Here is a 21,567-nt window from a genome sequence, read left to right as displayed (position 1 = left end):
TTGTATACACAAGCAAATAAATTAATTTCAAGATATTAGAGGCCACTAAATATGGTATTAATATTTTAAAAATATATAAAAAGTGTAATTAAGATTGACATTTTCCAGAAAAATGTGAAATTATATATAGCACAAACAATGAACCAAAACACACACAGTCACACACACACACACACACAGACACACACACACACACACATATATATTTTGGTTCATTGTTTGTGCTATATATACTCACAAAAATCTTCAGAATTGTAGGTGTAGTCATCTTGACTAGTAACATAGTGCCTAACACATGTGTTTGCTGGCAGTTGTTTGTGGAATCTGGCTGCGTACAGGGAAGGAGATGATAGCAATTCAGGTATGGCAACGGTAAGCCTTGTTACAGGCCTTGTTGTTGCTGCTGGTGCAGGCCTTAGCCTGCGCAGGAATTCCAACAGCCTGTGACGGAAAGCCATGCCTACAACACATTTGGTAATAACAACTGGATAATTACACTAGTTCTATCAAGAATTGTGGTAAAAGTAAGAATCCGCTCAACATTAACTTTCCAAATTCAGCTTAACCTGACCTCATTGCACAAAATTTACACCAGGTAACATGCACTATGTGCAGATATATTACACACACGCACACAGACACATATAATCAATCTAGTAATGTCTCACACACACTCTATTTCTCTCTCAATCATTAAATCTTCAGGAGTTATGAGTATTAAAATTAATAATCCCCCTGAGTCTTCATGTGCAGAAAGGAAGGAGAGTTTACTATTGATGGTTTTTTCTTTGTGTTGACATTTGCCCGTGCTGGACATAGTAGCTGGGAAGATCTAGGGTTCAATAACGGAAGTGAATAGGATTTGGGGAACTGGCGTAAATAAACGCCCTCTTTCTTTCGAGCCTACTTGTCATATTATGTATCTGGGAGTTTTACATTTTGTCAAAAAATTTGGTAACTGATTGAGAGTATTGATATTTTGACTATTTATTAAATGATCTGCTACTGATTGAGAGTCTCTCTCTCTCTCTCTCACACACACACACACACATATATATACAATCTCTGTGTGTGTGTGTGTGTGTGGGCGCGCGCACACAAACATACAAATACAATCGCGCGCACACAAACATACACATACGATCACAATTTCACCCACACACAACATACATACATACGATCACAATCTCACAATACAATACGATCTACTAGGCAGCCTTGATACTAATTGAGAGTCTCACACACAAACATACAATCTCTCTCTCTCTCTCTCTCTCTACACACCACCATACACATACAATCACAATTTCACCCACACACATACGATCACAATCTCACAATACAATATGATCTACTACTAATTGAGTGTCTCTTTCACACAAACACATACAATATCTCTCTCTCTCTCTCTCTCTCTCTCTCTCTGTGTGTGTGTCATAATTACAACACAAAAACACAAAAATAAAATGTAAATGTACACATAATTACACATACAATTACACTTACATACACATAAAATGTAAACACAAACATAGACATACAATCACCAAGGTAAATGTCATAATTACAACACAAAAACAACTACTCATAAATCATTACAATGATATAATCAAATAAATATCTACAATAACAAAATGTAAATGTACGTAGATCGCTAGCTTACCGAGGTAGCGAGATCTTGATTAGGAAGCGATCTTTGAAACCCTAGCTTAGACTCTTCTCTCTCTCTCTCTGTCCACCACCAAAACTGTTAACGAGAAAATTAGCCTCTTTAATAATAACGTTTTGAACTTTATTATTAAATACTTTTTTTTCAGAGGTTCTCTCACATTAAATAAAAGTCAAAGTTAAATAAAAGATTTTTATTATAATCTGTGTTATTATATGAAAAAAAAAACTTAATTCATAAAATTTTGTGATATACACAACTATATTATTTTCTATTAATTTTGATTAATGGTTTAATTAAATTGTTTACCAAGGTGTTTTCCCAAATTAAGTACTATTCTCACTTTTATGGCACTAATTCGAACTGTACCCGAAAAAAAATCACAAGTCAGTAAACACGCTAGAAAAGGCATATTTTAATATATTTACCAGCAGAATTTTAGAAAACTTAAAGAATGAGAAATGGAGATAATTAAATTATCTTTTCAACAAGTATAAACCTCAATATTCCGATGAATAACGAATCAGATGTAATTTCAAGGAAATTATAATATACATACATAAAATCGAACCCTTTCTCTTATTTTTCTTATTCTCTTCTTCTTTAAAAATTCTCATTTTTATTAAACTAATACTTTTAAAACAATATCCCGCTTATTATAAAATAAAAATATTCTTAGGGTTCGGGGTTGGGGTTCGGGGTCTGGGGTCTGGGGGCGAGGGTCCTGGGGTCCTGGGGTACTGGGTCCTGGGGTCCTAGGGTCGAGGGTCTAGGGTTCGGGTTTTGGGTTTAGGGTGTAGGGTTTTGGGTTTTGGGTTTGGGTTTTGGGTTTGAGGTTTGGGGTTTTGGGGTTGGGGTTTGGGGTTTAGGGTTTAGGGTTTTTTTTTTTGGGTAAATGAGGGCGGCACCTCGAAAGATTTTAAAAATAGAAAAAGGAATATACAACGAGAGGACTCCTCTCAACCAACACCTTACATACAGACGAAAAACACTAACACAGCAATGCACACCAGAAGCAATCAGGCCAATTAAATACCAGAAGTACTCAGGAAAAATTCCCATACAGACGAAAAACACTAACACAGCAGTGCACACCAGAAAACTACCAGAGATCACCAACGAACAAACTCCGAACAAATAGGGAAAATAAGCACAGCCAAGGCGAAAATACCCGAACATACGCGACTAAAAACCACATATTTTCCGGCCAAACACCCTGACATACCAGCAACAAACAACACAGCCCCTCCAGTACATAAAGTAGACCGAAAAATAGCACCACAGCAAGCAAAAATGAATCCACCAGGCTACCATCATCGAAACATCACCCCAGAATTCAATATTTGTGACCACATTACAACCACCACAATCGAGCAAAAAAAGCAAAAACCAGCGAAAGAGATGACAACAATAAATTCTCAAAAAATTCCCCAACTCAATCAGGCTAGAAAAACACACAGCCAAGCATGTGAATACCTCCCAGACCTGATCAAACCAGCTAATATCACCACCACAGCCCCACAAAAACCCAAACCAGGCGCTTGAACTACCCAGAAAAAAAACAAGAGAGCCACATTAACCTGAAACAAATCCACCAGGCTAATCCCATCGATAAAAACCACCAGAAATCCATACACATTTAAATTTGGATTGAAGGTCGCTCACTGAACACATCCCACTTCGAAAGCTCCTCACGCACTCTCGAAGAATTCACTACTACAAGACCCTGCAATTTCTTGCGGATATCATCCGTAATGTCTGCAACAATCTGCCAAACTCTCTTCTTTTTCTTTTGAAACAAACGCCTATTACGTTCTTGCCAGATATGAAAAACAACAGCGGCCAAAACCAGCTTATTAATTAAAGTATGCAGAGATTTTCCCTTCCAATTAATAGCAGCAGACCGAGTAAAACTCTCCCAGTTGCCTCGATAACTCAGCAAATAACCACGCATTTGGAACTCCATCAAAACATGAAAACAGAATTCACAATCAAACAACAAAGGGGCAACGAGTCAGGCACCAGCTCACAGAAACTACAGAGCACAGGTTGATGAATCTGCCAGTGTTTTAATCGATCTTGTGTAAGTAAACGATTACGAATAGCAAGCCACAAAGTAAAACAGTGCTTAGGAATGCTTTTAGGGAACCAAATTAAATGCCACCATTGAACCTTGCATCTAGTTTGACGAAGATCATCCCAGACCAGAGAAACACTAAATTGAACATGCTTACCCAATTTTGAAACCCAAGTGACAGTATCAGGCCTGTCCGAAAGCCGAGGATGCATTCCTTGAAGATGAGGCACTTTTAACAACAGCCCTGGATGCCAATCCCACTGCCCGTCCAAGGCACATGCATCGTATGAATCACTTATTTTTTTTAGGTAAACACAAATATGCTTGATAGATTTGTTGTATGAAATGGAAGAGAATATATATTACATGAAAATATCATTGAACAAAGAAAAAAAGAAAGCTGATTCAAGTGATACATGCAATAGACGAGTCTCTGAAAAAGATGGAAAATTAAATCTCTACAAATGTTTTGTCTTGTAAGTGTTTCAATTTCAGACTGCAGCATTAAGGTTTCTTTTGAAAGGAGTTTGTGAGTTTCTTCAGCAAGCTTTTTTAGAGTTTCTGCCTCATTGGACTTATATTCACTCTCTAATTGTACCTGCTCCATTTGTTTTGTCTTGGAATGTATTTGGTTTAAAAGTTCAAGCAATTTTGCTTCATAAACTCGTTGAATTGACTCAACCTCTTTCTTGGTTTGATGGAGCATTACCTCTAGATAATTATTCTCCAGACCAAATTCATTTGCTTCAGTAAGTGCTTTTGTAGCTAGCTTATCATTCACATCTAAAGTGGATGAGATTTTCAAATAAATCCCCCTGAGTTCCTTTTGTAACCTTTCTGTTGTATTTACATTCTGATGTTGTTCTTTTCTTAGGTTCCCCCTGCTTTTATGGCTCTCTTTTCCTGCTCAACTTTAGCACTTATAAGTACTTCCAGATCAGCTTCAAAACCTTGTGCCTGCTTTGCGAGCCCTTAATGTAAGATTCTTATATGATTTTGAAGTTCACTTATTGTAAACAAAGATTCTGAAAATTCTTCTGACTGCTTCTTAAGCTCACTTGACAATTGGAATTTGTGACATGAAAAGTGTGAATATCACAACAGGTTTTATACAAGAAAATGTCTTTCCTCTCATTTTATATCATGAAATTCCAAAGAGTAAATTACGTGATTAAAACGGTTAAGGATTTTAAAATATGATTAACAAGTCACCGGGGAAAAAAAGGTAACTGCAAGTATCTATCAATTGGAAATGACAGGATCTGAACTAAATGTGGTAATAGCCAGAGAAAAAAAATACCTTGTTCAATCATATTCCACTAGCCAACTCATGGAAGACAATCTTTCTCACGACCTGTCTCATGATATTTTAGTTGTGCATAATCAAGGCACTAGTTATTCACCACCCAACTCAAGCTATCAATTAAACACAAGCATGACAACATGAATCAGATCAACAAGTGAATAAAATAATCAGTTACCCAAGTAGGAGGCAGAATTCTATCAAATCCAAAAACAATTAATCAGAAACAATTAATATACATACACACACAAACGAATTCCATCTGCAATCATATATCAAATCATACAAAAGATAAACATAAACTTCAAAAAGAAAAAGTGCAAATAGAAAAACATTCAAAAACAGCCTACTTACTAATTAAAATGAAATGATTACAATTTACAAGTAAATGAGACCTTCATAACGACAACTCCGAAGCATCTCTTGCAAGATCACAAGACAAGTAGGGTCATCATCAACAATCAGCACTCTGAGCCCCACCAGAAACTGGTCGGAAACCCCTTCTCCGGCCAACTTCACCGCCACACTTGAAGTCTGCATAGTCTAATTTGGTAGCTGACATGTTCAGTTGTTCTTGCAATGTAAGTTGCATGCCTCTATATGATAAGTGTCAATAAAAAAACCATGGTTGATCGTCATAAGATGACAAATATAGCTAAGATAGACTGTATTGCAAATCTTGTCGTTGATGTGGAGTGAATACTTGGGCTTTATGACTTTGGCTGACAGGTTTTTAATTGATCATTTCCATCCAATTAAATAAAGTTGACATACTGATGAAAGTTAGAGACAAGGCTAAGTGTTGAAAGGTGTTTGCACCATATAAGAGATGCCTACCTCAAAGCTGATAGTAAGTTTCTAAATTGAGGGGTGAAAACGGAAAAGCAAAGATTGTGAAAATGTTTATATTATATATAACTTGCTTGCAATGATCTTTGACATGTCTAATAAATGATAATGTAGGGTGTAAGCATCGATTGTAAAAGTCTCTAAAGCTACATGACTGGTATATTGCAAAGCAATGCTATCCTCTGGATGTAGCTTTACCCTAGCATCCTTCTTTTTCCTTTGTCAATAGCTATAACTGTGTGAATTTTTTTCATGTATTCTGAATGTGGAGGGTCCTAAAGCAGGCCGTATTGTTTCTTTAGTGTTGGAATTTACTAAAACTCTAAATTTGGTGTATTTTTTGTGTGACACCATATTCGATAAAAATTCTAGAGTTGGTTTGGAGATTATTTACAAATTGTAAACTATAAATTTTGAAGGGTTGTAAAATTTGGGGCATATCATAGTGCACACATTAACAAACATGCTTAATTTGGCGCGAGAGAAATTGAATGAAACAGCATCTTGTTAGAAGAGTATATTCGGCTGAATGTACTCGCTATGGAGAGACGAAGCAGTAGGTAAAAAGAGGCGCAAAGTCCTAATTTATCGGTTACGCTTTCACTCATGCATACTAAGCTTCTTGACGGAACTAACATAATAACATCCACCAAGGTCAAGCAATTGGCATCTCTTACCAGATTATTAATCGTCTAAAACCTTGTGGGTTAAAATGCTATATATACTTTCACACCCGCATGCAGGATATCTGATTATGAATAATATAAAAAGATGCTACATTTTATATCAAAACAAGCCAATATAATATAGACATCATAGATTTAGTATACAAATACAAGGATCTCTACCTGAATCATCACAGGGTAGCCAATCACCTTAGCAAGCCTGATTACCTCTTTAGTGTTCTATTAAGACAAATTATTGATAGAATTAATCTTAGTCACCAAGAAATCTTCAAGGACACTATTTGTAATATATAGATCAGAGCTTATACCAGTAACAAACCATCGCTCCCTGCCACAGTTGGAACACCAGTATTCTTTATTGTGTCCATGGCAGTTGATTTGTCACCATGACACATATGCGGTCAGGCTGCAAAAACCCAGATTCATTTCCTCACGAGAAAAAATCAATCTTAAACTCGGCAAAAAATCAATCATAAACATGGAAAGAAAATCAAGTGTACTTCTAGAACCGCTGATAGGAGATTACCCTCGCAATATTTTGATATCACTGATTAACCTGGGGCCTCTAAGCAGTATAGACCTCAAACTTATTGTAATCATGATCAGATTAAAACTTGTTTTATCATCACACTAAATAAATCATATATTTAAATACCACTAACGGATACAAACAAGAGCATAATAGGACAATAAAACCATTTTAACACAAAAATGGACAAATTTATGGATTATCAACTACAAAAAATGGATGAGAAATCAATGCGAGGACAAGCACTGAGATTATTAATTCAAGTTTAGGTAAGAATTGACAGCTTACGACTTAATGGAGCATCCAATAGGTTTCCGAGGAAATACTATGCAAATACAAATACAACATACGTTAACAATGATAAGTGCTATACATAACACATGGCAAAGTGGAAATTAGATAGCATAAAAGCTATTAATAAAAATGAAAAAATCCTAAGAAAAAACTGGAACATACAATCATCAGAAAATGAGCCAAAATTGTTTTTAAACCACACAACCAAGTAATTCTGCCTCCGGATGCATAATGTGCAACACAATTGAAAATCACCAAGTAAAAACACATGTATACCTGACCGGAAATTGTGAAAATTGGAATCTGATGAAATGCTTGCATTCATCTATTTGCTGCATTGGTCCATGAGATCTGAGAAGTGGCCAGACCACTTCTTTCTTATAGCGGCGCAACATTAGGCAAAAGGCAGCCATATCCTTCATGAAAATTGAAAATCACTTGGCTGGAGCCTAGGAGCACACACCAAATCATGTTTTCACATCAAATTACAAGCATATTCATACCAAATACCTCGGCATAAAATTTCACATACAAAATCACCTGAAGTTCGAAAACAATTCATCATGATAAAAAACTTCATTCACACATTTTATCAAACAGATGTTGCCGGTCCATGATTATGTAACATGATAATCTATTTGGGCGCGTACCGGAAGTAGTCGCAAACTTCTTCTCATCCCTTTTCTTCTATAATGGATTAAAGTAGTCAGAGGGATAGAAGCTCTGAAGACACGCGTCAAAGAAATCCGATGTATGTTACAATATATACACACAAATAACGGAGGGAAATAGGCAGCCAGATGGGACATGACATTCATGGAATGATCAGTGATCAAAGTATGTTACAATTTCAAGAATAAATTTGAGGAGTTTCAGCAGAGGAAGAAGAATGACAGCGAGACTGGAATTGAAGTCGGGACGGAACAGTTTTTACAGAATATAGTCAAGTCCGGATACAAGTTTGGAGGGACGGATATGACTTTTTATAATAAGTAAATTTATTCAAGCATAAATTATGTAGGTTCGGAAGGATAAACATGTCTTTTTACAGATGAATAAATTTGCTCAGGTAAAAGGCGTATTCTCGTATAATAGACATAGTAAATAGATGGGTGAAACTGGATTATATAAACGATGTGATATTAATGACAGAGTACTCACATTAATTTAATTTATGAGATTATTGTAAATATAAAATGATGTAACAATTCTTGTTATTATTTGAATTATAATCAAAATATGATTTTGTATTTATAAATTTTATAATTAAAAGTGAATTTTCCAAAAATTTATAGGGCCGTTTGGATAAACTTAAAAAATTGATTTCTTGTTTAAAGTAAAGAGGTGGATTAAAAGTTAGAAGTAAATAAGTGTTTTGCAAAAGAAGTAGAAACTCTGGTAGAGAAGTTAACATTCAAGTTAAACATAGACATGATTCTGCTTATTTACAAAAACGAGTCAAAATAACTAAAAGTCATAAGCACAAGCTGCTTGTATGAAACAAACAGGCGCTATGTATTGTGAAGCATTCAAGTTAAACATAGACATGATTATACAACTCCAAAAAATATAACTTAATCCTGTTAAGTATCTGTAACATCCCGACTTTTGGGAATATTAATACTAAATTCAAAACTAAAATACAATACCATTATTAATCTAAAATTCTAACACAAAGTTGACTATTACACAGGCGCAACTAAAATTCTATAGTCCACGTGTCAAAGTTCTCCAAATCTCATATCATCGAACTCCAAATCCAATGCAAATCAACTCGCTCTTATGCCAAACTTGAGAATTGCAAGTAATGAGCTATACAGCTCAGCAAGCAACTAATCGATCCAACTAGTCGGGCCAAGTAACAAGTATACACATACGATGAAATATACTTTTTTATACGAAAACAATATACGAAACAAATACTTTCAGAACACTTTCATATTCTTATTTGATACCACAATCACATATTGAACAATAACTTAGAACTCATAATTTATACCACGATCACTACAACACGGTGATAACGGTCCTTAATTTTCTGAAAACTGTCACTATAACCCGGTGACTCGGTCCTTATTCTTGTTCTTATTTTCACAAACCATGGCATAAATCAGATTTCCAAAATCATCGTCTACACCACACATATGCGAGAACAGAAATCAATTCAAAATATAATTGAAAGGCATATGTTTAGCCTATTTGTAATTAAAGAGGTACCAACTCAATTCTGATAAGAAGGCAAGGTAAATAGCAAGTACTGTTGAAGGAATCCGTACGAAGAACGTCAAGTGATTTATTAAAATCATATGTCTGAAGACTTTCAGGATGCTGCTGCACACCACTGGAAGAAGTTCATTAATATGTTCAAGCCTCAGTGTACAAATAATATTTTGTAGCACGTCCAGAAGTCCAGAAGGTATAAAGTTTTAATACTTTATTTATTCAGAAGATTCCAAACTATTTCTACTTATGAAGAAGAACTACGAAGACAAAGACTAGACGAACAAGCCACTTCTCAAATGTTTAATTGATAAAGAATATTTGATTCAGCTAGATACAGATGAACCAGACAGTACATTTGTGTGTCAGCTACTCAGATTAAATATTCTACATCAACAATAGGTGGTCGTTCAATCAAGACAAAGAATCAGATCTTTTAGAGGAAGTTAAAAGACCTGCTGCTGAAGACTGTGCTCAATAGAATTATTCTTTTAATTTATTCACATCTCAAAATAATTATATAAATTATGTAATTTATTTATTAAATTGATTCACACTTGAATTAATTTAATTTATGAATTTATATGATTAATATAATTAAGTGAATAATTATTGAATTATTTTATTAATTAAAATCAAGTTATATTGATTTTTGGGCGCGGTATGACAATCATATAGATTGTCATACCGCACCAGGAAGCTTCTTTTCTCACCTGGCATGACATATCTATGCATTGTCATACCGAATTCGAATTGGCATGACATATCCATGCATTGTCATACCGAATTCAATCAGTATGACATAGCTATGAATTGTCATACCGAATTCATGCTGTATGACATTACTAGACATTGTCATACCACTCCATGACTTAACCTCCAAGTCATATGTCATGCTATGGATTGTCATACCGAAAATTGCAGCATGACAATGTCCTGTTATGTCATACCGATTTCTATTTCAGCATGACATGAGCTCACATTGTCATACTGATTTCAATTGTAGCATGACATGAGCTCACATTGTCATACTGATCTTTGTAGCATGGTCATACCAACTTTGTCATACAAGTTCAAGTGATTTGCCTATAAATAGGCCTTCACCTCTTCATTTGTAAGTGTTCAAAGCTTTGTAAACTTTCAAGTTGTTTGTAACTTGCTATTCGTTATATCCACAGTTTCCTGTGCTTTGATCACTCGGTTGTTTTATTCACTAAACTAGAATACATCCTGTCGAATTTATTCTACGAAATTTAGTGAACATTAAAACGAACCATATTAATTATATAACGACTTAAAAATTGTTATATTAATTAATTTAAATCTGATTAACAAGTTAAACTCCGATCAGATTATTCCGCCGCGATTATTTTGTGACGATTGTATTCAACCCCCCCCCCTTCTACAATCGTATCTGGACCTAACAATAATCACTTAGCCCAAATTTATACAATCAAATATAAACATATAACACATAAATTTTAAAACACTAGAAATACCGATCAAAAACTTACCTCAACACCGAAAACCAATAATTAACATCATCTTAGATCATATAATTAATCCTTAGCAAGCAACCAAAATCATCTCATCATAGACTCTGAAATCCTCCATGCATTCTAACTGCCCAGCCCGATAATCACCTGTTTTGACCCACTAAATGACAATTAATAGAAAAACTCATAACACAAAAGTTGTAGAGGACGAAAAGACCTTTCCGAAACAGTATGGCTCATCAAAATCGGGGTTATAACAAATCGGGAATTAAATAAAACGTCTGCTAATCCATAATGAAAAGATTAAAACGGGATCTGAATAAGTTTTGGGATTTTGAGAACAATTCGAAAACAAATCTGAGAAAATATTGTGAACAAAAGGTGTAGATAATTGAAAGAGATTTCCGGAACATCAAAAATCATCGAATTCCGATAAGATTTGAATTTACAACGAATTTTACAAAACAGCTGATTTGTGTGAATAAAAACCCTACGAATTTTGTAATAAAAAGGAAGAAAAAGCTAGGCGACTTGCACAAGATTATAAAAGAATGAGAGAACACAATCGATATATAAAGAGTCTCCAAACCCTAATTCTATACATACCCCGTTATCCGAATACAAGTCTGATCCATATTTTAAGAGGTCGACTAATATAGGCCTGTAGAGTGCAGAAGTTCGACAAATACAGTCATCCATAAGAGGTTGACTAAACTTATAGACAACAATGTGAATTTTTTCAAAAGGGTGGCTATATTTTTTATTTTTATATGCCAACTCATTTTTTAGCCAGGGTCTTTCGATGGTTGGAGATGGTCTTAAAGCATCTCTAGTAGGGTCGGTTATAATCGTCGGTTAAATTAGATATGTAAGACATTATGTAAAATTTGCTGAATTTTTAAGACATTTTGCTTTAATGGTATTGACTATGTTGGTTGGATATAATTTAAAAATAGAATGTTATTAATATTTTAGATTGTTAAAATAGAATATATCAGTTCAGTATGATAATAAATGATGTGTACTCTTTTTAAAAAAAAATTACAAACAAGGTTCGACAAATTTAGCCATCGATACGAGGTTGACTAAATTATAGACAAGGTTTAAAAATGATAAAAATGTGAATTTTTATAGAGGTCAGTTATATTTTTTTATTTTTAGTATGTCAACTCACTTTTTAGCTAATGATTTTTTATGATTGTAGATACTCTTATATTATATTATTATAAATATTTGATTAGAAAATGTTTTCAAATTCTAACTATATAATATATGTGAATATAGTTGTAATAAAATTAGAATATATATATATATATATATATATATATATATATATATATATATATGAACAAAATTCCATGTAGTCCACACACACACACACACACACACACATATATATATATATATATATATATATATATATATATGTATGGGTAGCACTCCATAGCATACCCTCTTATATGGGGTTACGTAGCACACCATTATAAATATATACATAATATATATTCTATTATATTTTTTATGAAATATAATTGCAAATTTTGATTATTAAACCGAAAACGAAGTTATACAATTTTTTTATTCCAAAGATCATCTAAAATTATGCAATATCTCAACATGATTCTATAACAGAATAATAATCATCCAGAATTATTCTGTTGTAGAATCAGTATCGAAAATATACTTTTTTTAATCAAATTTTAAGTGTTAAATTACTTAAAATAGATTTATTTTATAGTATTTTATATTATAATCACGTTTCATATGTATTCTATAACAGAATTTATAATAAAATTGATGATTTATAGTGGCGCACTATGTAACTCCATATAAGGAGTCCCTCCCTGGAATGTTGGCATATATATATATATATATATATATATATAGAGTTAAGTTCTATGGAGTACATAAAAACATTGGAGTATTGGAGTACAAATCAAAATTTTTTAGTTTGATCCTATGTAATATCTTTGATTATCCAAATTTTGATATAATCTATCATTTATAAGTTGTCTTGCACATAATTGTCAATTAATCATTAATATCTTTCAACTTTAACAAGTATTAAGATTATTGTTCGGCTTATTAGTTATATTGCAGAACATAGAGTCCTATAATTTATAAAAGTAATTATTCTACCATTTGATCACGATGTTTATGTTGCAGAACATAATATGCAGGTTGTCAAATATTTACAAATATTATTGGACAAAAAAAATTGAAATTTAGATGACTAGATTACATTTTATCAAACTTTGTACTCCAATACTCCAATTTTTTTTGTACTCCATAGAACTTAACTCTATATATATATATATATAGTTAATTAAGTTCTATGGAGTACACAAAAACATTGGAGTATTGGAGTACAAGTCTTAATTTTTTTTGTTTAATCATAAATAATATATTTGATTATACAAATTTATATACAATCTATCATTTATAAGTTGTCTTGCACATAATTGTCTATCAATCGTTAATATCTTTCAACTTTTACAAGTATTAACATTATTGTTCTGCTTATTAGTTATATTGCAGAACATAGAGTCCTGTAATTTATAAAAGTCATTATTCTACCTTAAATTACAATGTTTATGTTGTGTAGAACATAATGTGCAGGTTATTTAATGTTTACGAATATTATTGAACAAAAAAATTGAAATTTAGATGAATAGATTACATTTTATCCAACTTTGTACTCCAATACTCCAATATTTTGTGTACTCCATACAACTTTACTCATATTATGTCATTGATAAATAAAATTGTCATTGTTATAAATATTAAAATACAAATAAAGATACGTAACTGTCAAAAATGTAACTTATATATCGTTATATTATCGTAGACTTTTGAAATTAATATTATTAAGAATGAATTATACTAAAAACGACATAGATAAAAAATAGAACAGAAAAACAATATTCAAAATCATACATTTATATTTTCGCCAAGACTTAATTACCAAAAAAACTATATAACTATCGTGTTTTTTTCAATTTAACCATAATAGTATATTTGTTGCAGGATAATGCAAGTAACTTCAAAAAACATTATTTAAAAAACCCAATCTTACTATTTCATAACCATGATTAAGTTAAAATTAATATGGATGCCGCATATATTATCAAGTTATTAATTAAATTATTTGGTACATGGGTTTTATTAATACTTTTACTATCTCATTAAGGGTCAAAATCTTAATTCACAATCTACACAAACGCAGAGCGTACTAAAATTATGTTCGAAGGCGACGATGTTAGTGTGATTTTTTGAAACCACCGTTTATCAGGTACTGTAGATCAATTATTTTTCATGCGATTTATATTAATTTATATCGAATTGATAATTTTATATAAGAAAAAATAGATTTTTCGCCACCAAACTTATTGTGTATTTAGAAACTTAGCACTAAACTATGATTTTTTTGTCACGGATGTGATGTTAGATTCGGATTTGATTATTAGCATTATTAAAATATTGTCGTAGTTTGCAATATTTTGGTGATGTGAAAACGAGAGTTTGACACGTATTTTAATACCTCTAAAAAATTTTGTTTCATAAATTATTTTATTATTTTTTCTAAATAAAAATTTATCATATGAATTTTTATACACAAAAAAAAATGTTAATATAGCTGACTTTTTATGTATGTATAATAAATTATGTAAAATTTTAAAATTAAATTAAAAAAATTGATGCCTTGTGCTGCTTGTGCTGCATTTGACATTCATGTCAGCTCTGAATTAACCATGATTAGAAATTCATTAAAATTGGGTTATGCCAAATTGATTTTGTATTACTTAGTTGCATTATTCTGCAACAAAAACAGTTTTATGATTATAATGAAAAAATCACATAAGTTTAATAGTTTTTTTGGTAATTAATTCTTTCGCCAATTACATAGCTACAACAAGCCTCCAATCCATCCAGGTACAATAGAAGAACGTAAATGATACAGCTTACTCATCACCTAGTGACGCCCGTTTCTAGCGACGTGTCCTATTCACACGCTTCCACACGCCACGTGCCACCTACAAGTGTTACAACTTCGCCACGTGTCCCACATCCCCTCATGCCCACCTTTCATTCTGCAATCTCGACTATATAAATCATCACTTCCACCACACCGTACACACAACACAATCCCCATCGCATTAGGCCTCCCATGTTTTCTCGGTTTCTTTGTGTTTCAAGAGTCTTGGCAATCAGCACAAATCCCATCAGCACAAGCTACAGCTCTCCAGCAGTCCGTTCGAATCTCCCGGGTTTTAGTTCAGGTTCTGAGGGGAGGAGAGAGGTGTCTCGGAGAGGAATGGCGTCACAGGGCAGTCAGTTTCCTCCGCAGAAGCAGGATGCTCAGCCGGGGAAAGAGCATGTCATGGACCCCACCCCTCAGGCCACTAGTCATGATTACAAGCCCGCTAACAAACTCCAAGTAAGACCGCTCAGTCTAAACTACAGTTCCGACTGATATTATATTAGTATCTTTTTCAATATAATTTAATTTTGAATGCAGCTTACCTTTAAAAAAAATAATTGCTATTTTCGATTTTGACTGTCTCGAAATCCTAGTTCCACTTGTGCTGTATTGGTATCTTGGACTCGAAATTTATGTATTTCATTTTTCATTGATGAATTTGTGTTGCAGGGCAAGGTGGCACTGGTGACCGGTGGGGATTCAGGAATCGGAAGAGCAGTATGCCATTGTTTTGCATTAGAAGGGGCCACTATAGCCTTCACTTATGTGAAGGGTCAAGAGGACAAGGATGCTAAGGACACCCTGGAGATGATAAAGAAGGCCAAGAGCTCTGATGCTAAAGATCCGATCGCGGTGGCGACCGACTTGGGATTTGATGAGAATTGCAAGAAAGTGGTCGATGAGGTTGTGAGAGCATTTGGCAGAATCGATATTTTGATCAACAATGCAGCAGAGCAGTACAAGGCCTCCACAGTCGAGGAGATTGATGAGGAGAGGCTTTTGAGGGTGTTTAGGACTAACATATTTTCCTACTTCTTTCTCACCAGGTAATGTTTCTTATTTTAGTCTTTCGAGTACTCTTTAAATTGCTCGTTCGAGGTTTTAGGAGAACGGGTCAGTTAACATGATCATATCGTATTTTCTTGACATCGAGCCATCAATTATGTTGATTAGGCATGCCTTGAAGCATATGAAGGAAGGGAGCTGCATAATCAACACAACCTCAGTGAATGCATACAAGGGCAATGCAAAGCTGCTGGACTACACCTCAACCAAAGGCGCCATCGTGGCGTTCACCAGAGGCCTTGCCCTGCAGCTGGCCGAGAAAGGCATTCGTGTCAATGGCGTAGCCCCGGGTCCAATCTGGACGCCACTGATCCCGGCCTCATTCGATGAGGAAGAAAGTGCAAAGTTTGGTAGCCAGACGCCCATGAAAAGGGCTGGTCAGCCAATTGAAGTTGCCACAGCCTATGTTTTCCTTGCTTCTAATGCTGATTCCTCGTATTACACCGGACAAGTTCTTCATCCAAATGGTAAGGCTTCACTTCATAGTACTGGTGATCAGAATTTTGTTGGTACTTAAAGTAATGGAATCTTGTAACTAATTTGCAGGTGGGACTATTGTTAATGCTTAATGTGTCAAAAACTCAAAATGCTGTGCTTGATGGGGAGATCTGGGATATGCTGCAGCTACTGATGAGCTAGTAGTTCTCTGGTGGTTGTTATGAGTCTGGCTTGTTTGATATGTATGAGAGTTGTGTAGTTCTGTGAAGTCTCTTGTATGTGTAATAACCATAAGCAAGTGTTGTAATGTAAAAATTTGTGTTTCTTCTGTTGTACTATAAAATGTGTGTTTCTGTTGGTCTTGTTGAGTTAATCTTGCAGTGTGATTTAAAATTTCATCATGCTTCTGAGTTCTGAAGATTATGCACCAGCACCAACAAAAAAGGATAATGAGGTTTTGAAGCTGTTTTAACTGAAACTTGTTGATCACTAACAATAGTAACAATATTACGTTGGCCTAGTCAAACATTTTCGATATATTAATCAATGATCAAGAGTCGAGAATACAAAAGATTCTACAATTCCCCAGAATAGCTGAACTGAACTTTAAAAATTTAGTGATAATGAATCGAAATTATTAAAATTTTGATTATTTTTTTGAATATTATAAAATGATAACCTTTGTAATTTTATATTTACAAAATTTTCTCAATGATATATGAAATTTTGAAGGACCCTGATTAAGATATTTTATTTTAAATTTGCCAGACTCTTGTATAGAAAGCTACTCGATATTATAAAAAAAGTGTTCTCAAACTTTTTCTTAAATCATTATTGACAATGTTTAATTAATTTAATTCATAATATTAATAATAATAATTTTATATATATGCATAAACTATTTAATTAAAATCTTCTCTTTATCAGCACACATTTGACAAAAAATTTAGAATACTCTCTGCATAAATCTAAACCATTGTGATTTACCAGCTGGAAAATGGAAATACTACATGTCAATTCTTTTCGTGACCAAATAAATTTTTAGTTTTCCGCCATTCAAATCGAATCTACTACAAGAATTCGAGAAACCTCCCCGTTCAAGTAAGATTTCAAACGGTCACTTCTTTTTCATTTTCATTTTTTATTATTATTTTCAATCGCTGCTTCTTCTTTGTTGCAGAAGAGAAACAAAACTAACCAAGAAAATGCTTACAGTCCATCAATCCAAATCTATACATACACAAGCCTATGCATTCTTCAAACCAAACCCTTTTTCAATCAGCCCAGTTTCTACAAAACTGCCCCACTCATCTCTCAAACCCTCAAATTTCTCACTATATTACTCAAATTCCAACAAAACCCAGATCCAAAAACCAGTTATTTGTGCAAGAAACAAGAAAACAAGATATGGGTCACAAAGATCAGTCAAGATTATGTTACAATCAGCTTATTTGATAGCAACAAAGCTTAATATTATACCAGAGCCATTGCATTTGGTTTTGAGAGAGTTTGGGGGTGGAAATGGAGGTGGGTTAGGGTTTAATAAGAAGGATTTTGGGTGGGGAGGGTTTGATGGGAGGAAAAAGGGGAAAAAGATTGGATTTTTAGGGTTCTTGATTGTTTTAGGCATCTGGGTATGGTTTGTTTTTGGGAAAGAAGTGAGTGTTGATGTTATTCTTGGATTCTTGGTGTTTTGTTTGGTTGGGGTTTGTGGTGTTTGGGGGAAAATTGATGTTCAGGATTGGTTTTTAGGGGTTTGTTCTTGTGCTGTTTTCGTTGGTTTGGGGATGAGAAGGGAGAGGTTGTGGAATTGGGGTAAGGGTTTCAGGGTTGCAGATGTTTTTAGGAGAGGGAGGAGAAGAAGTAGGATTTGGTCGAGATGAGTCATTTTTGTAGTTTTCGGTTTTTTGTATGCAAATGAAGAGATAGTTTGGAAATTTATGGTTAACCTGATGATTTTTACAGCTGACGAGTATTGTGTTTTTACAATCAATTTTGCTTTTAGTCTGGGAGAAAGTGCACAGGATGAGTTGATAGGAATGCAAATTTTATTGTGATCATATGTTAAGTACATGGGATTCATTTTGCTTGATGCCTAGCAAATGGCTTTCTGTATGCAACTGAGATGATCAGTTCAAGTTATATATTCCCGAGTAAAGATCAATCGAGAGTCAGTTTGTCCAAGTCTTTAACATGGAGGTTGTCCCTCATGTTTAGCAGTGAAATATTTAGGTAAGCTGTATATTCTTATAGTTTGGTTCTCCGTTTTAGCTTTAACTTTTGAAAAGAAGTGCACAAATTGATTTGATATGAATGAACATTTAGCTTGCCTCTATAATATTGTGTTCTATATAGTTTTTGGTCACAACGCAGAGCTTAACAATGCACTTAGTATAATCTAATAGTATTCAAGGAATGTATTATTGACTTGTAAGTTGTACCTGAGTAGTATTTAATCTGCTATACTGCATGAACACATACAACAAACGAAGTCACGTTCTTGACAGGAGGATATTATGATAGCTGGTTTTCAGGGTTTTTTTTTTGAAGATTTAAGACAAAAGTATTTTCGCCAGGCACATGATATATGTAGAATCATTTGGTTATTCTTTTCAGTTAGATGTCAATGTCCATACAGTTAAATGTCAACATATAATGGCTGGCTTACCCTCAAATAGAACTTAAGAACTAGCTCCTGCTGTCATTGTACGCCTTCATAATGTTTTTCATCCATTCTAATTGAAGAGTATGAATTCGATCACATTACAATTTTGCGGTACTGGTTTCACTGAAGAGGTGATGGCCAATAAGCTGAGCTGTAGTTGCTGTCTGTAGATTTTTCCGAAATCCAATATGCTGCTGTTCTCTAAGGCTTCCGCTCTTGTGCTGTCTTTATTGATTTGGGTACATGGGGAGAGAAACCAAAGTACATTATAGATGAATGTGAAAATCCTGACAATATGTATGCACATATTCGTGATGGTGGTTGAAATTGCATTGGACCTTTCAACATTGACAACTATGAAATTTCTTCGGTATGATACGGATATATCATATGTGTATATTGAACTTGTAAGAGCAACTCCAATGGGATTTTATATTCGTATCTAAACTATTACTATAAAATAGCGATTCTGTTAAATTTGAGGAAGCAAGAAATTGTTTTACTTCAACGGGTTTGCTTATATTCGTTACCTATGTTTTAAATTTAACAGTTGATTAACATTTAGATACATTTTCACTTATATTCGAATAGAGAGCATGGAGATGTAAACTACCTGCATTGCTTAGCTATATTGATGCAGTGACATGTTTTAGCGATTGATTGTGCTTTCCCATTTGCAAAGATCATTTTTTCTTCATAAAGTTTTTGGGCAAGAATTTTTGTGCCGAATAGAGCATGGAGATGTAAACTACTACCTGCATTGCTTACCTATATTGATGCAGTGACATGTTTTAGCGATTGATTTTGCTTTCCCATTTGCAAAGATTATTTTTTCTCATATAAAGTTCTTGGGCAAGGATGTTTGTGTTTGGAATGGATGTTCTGAGTGAAAATTTCTAAAATCTTTTTGGTGACTAAAATATAAGCAAGGATTATGATGAGTTGGAGATGGTCGAAATGGTCTAAGTTTCGACGTTTATATAAAATCAGGTGAGGGATGCAATCAGATGGGATTGCATCCCAACAAGCTTCAAACTAAGTTAACTAAGAGTAACTCCTAGAGGTTTCAACCTTAATGATCACAGGAGAGCGGAGGTGGGACGAAGATCTTATACAGGATATTTTTGTGACAAGAGATGCCAACTTAATATTATCAATCCCTCTTTGTAATGATGAAGTCGATAGGTGGTACTGGAGGAAGGAGAAACTTGGCTTCTATTCGGTGAAGTCTGCTTATATTCTTCTGCAGGAAAGTAAGCCTAACAACAATATAAGTGGAAATAAGAGTGTTTGGAAGCGGCTGTGGAATTTGAAAGTTCCTCCAAAGGTGAAGCATTTCATTTGGAGAGCAGCAACTGGCTGTTTGCCTACAAAAGTAATGCTGTGCCAAAAACATGTGAACCTAAATGTTTTCTGTCCTTTCTGCAACATGGAACTCGAGACTATAAATCATGTGCTATTAAATTGTTCTTATGCTCAGGGGTGCTGGGTGAGGATTGGTATATTTTCTCAAGGAAATACTCAGGATTCGTATCAGGATTGGCTAGCGAGAGCATATTGGGTGGATGGATGGTAGAAAAGAGGCAGATGGGAGTTATGCTTTGTTGGGCGATATGGAAGTGTCGAAATAATCTGGTATGGAATCAAAGGGGGTTGGAGATTACAGAGGTCGTAGAGTCAGCAAAAGTGGTTCGTAGTCAATGGAAAAAAGCTCAGGACAACCTTTTCAACCATTCCTGGGCATGATGACCTGTGAGGATGGTGCTGAGTTATGGACTTTACCAACAGAAAACAAGACTAAGGTGAATACTGATGCTGCGGTCTTTCTTTCATACAATCGTTTTAGCTTTGCTTTTGTGGCCAGAAATCATAGGGGAGATTTGATTGAAGCCAGCAGCCAGGTCAAGCTGCAGATCAGGCCAAAGCGCACCAGAGAGTGCTGAAGCTCTGGGAATCAAAGAAGCTCTAAGTTGGATTAAGGAGCATAAAATGAAAGATGTAATAGTAGAAACTGATTGCCTAGTAGCAGTCCAGGCAATTAGGGGTTCATCAGCCCTACTATCGTACTTGGGGGAATAGTTGAAGACTGCAGGTTACTACTGGAGGAATTAAAAGACAAAGGCCTACTTAGATTTTTTAAGCGATCTGCGAATAACGTAGCTCACTTCTTAGCGAGTTGTAGTTCTATAGCTGATCGTATATGGAGAGTGAATGATACTCATCCTGATCTTCATGTATTGTTGAATGATTTAAAGTCTCAATGAAATCTTTTTTCTTCTGGCAAAAAAAAAAAA

The 21,567-nt window shown here is 34.2% G+C and overlaps 2 protein-coding genes and 1 long non-coding RNA gene across 3 annotated transcripts; 2 read left to right on the top strand and 1 right to left on the bottom strand.

Annotated features, from left to right (window-relative positions):
- Nucleotides 1-678: 678 nt before the first annotated feature.
- LOC135147160 (uncharacterized) lies at nucleotides 679-961 on the bottom strand. The gene is made up of 2 exons (XR_010284699.1): nucleotides 816-961; nucleotides 679-770 (listed from the first exon to the last, which is right to left on the bottom strand). It is a non-coding gene; the product is annotated as an uncharacterized LOC135147160 (long non-coding RNA).
- A 14,172-nt stretch (nucleotides 962-15,133) lies between these two features.
- LOC108226898 (glucose and ribitol dehydrogenase) lies at nucleotides 15,134-16,901 on the top strand. Its single transcript, XM_017401891.2, has 4 exons — nucleotides 15,134-15,561; nucleotides 15,775-16,151; nucleotides 16,279-16,637; nucleotides 16,717-16,901. The coding sequence occupies exons 1-4, from the start codon at nucleotides 15,292-15,294 to the stop codon at nucleotides 16,737-16,739; spliced, it is 1,029 nt and encodes a 342-aa protein (XP_017257380.1). The 5' UTR covers nucleotides 15,134-15,291; the 3' UTR covers nucleotides 16,740-16,901.
- Nucleotides 16,902-18,041: 1,140 nt separating this feature from the next.
- LOC108225377 (uncharacterized) lies at nucleotides 18,042-18,491 on the top strand. The gene has a single exon (XM_017400222.2). The coding sequence runs from the start codon at nucleotides 18,042-18,044 to the stop codon at nucleotides 18,489-18,491; it is 450 nt and encodes a 149-aa protein (XP_017255711.2).
- The last annotated feature ends 3,076 nt before the right edge of the window (nucleotides 18,492-21,567 follow it).

This window comes from Daucus carota, chromosome 6 (assembly GCF_001625215.2).
Source record: "Daucus carota subsp. sativus chromosome 6, DH1 v3.0, whole genome shotgun sequence".
Classification (NCBI taxonomy): domain Eukaryota; kingdom Viridiplantae; phylum Streptophyta; class Magnoliopsida; order Apiales; family Apiaceae; genus Daucus; species Daucus carota.
The sequence above is the reverse complement of the archived record's forward strand: the minus strand, read 5'-3'. Positions and strand labels throughout refer to the sequence as shown.

Coding starts and splice junctions, on each gene's coding strand:
- LOC108226898 (XM_017401891.2), top strand. CDS start 15,292: ATGTTTTCTCGGTTTCTTTGTGTTTCAAGAGTCTTGGCAATCAGCACA. Junction 16,152..16,278: donor TCCTACTTCTTTCTCACCAG/GTAATGTTTCTT, acceptor TATGTTGATTAG/GCATGCCTTGAAGCATATGA. Junction 16,638..16,716: donor ACAAGTTCTTCATCCAAATG/GTAAGGCTTCAC, acceptor ACTAATTTGCAG/GTGGGACTATTGTTAATGCT.
- LOC108225377 (XM_017400222.2), top strand. CDS start 18,042: ATGTTACAATCAGCTTATTTGATAGCAACAAAGCTTAATATTATACCA.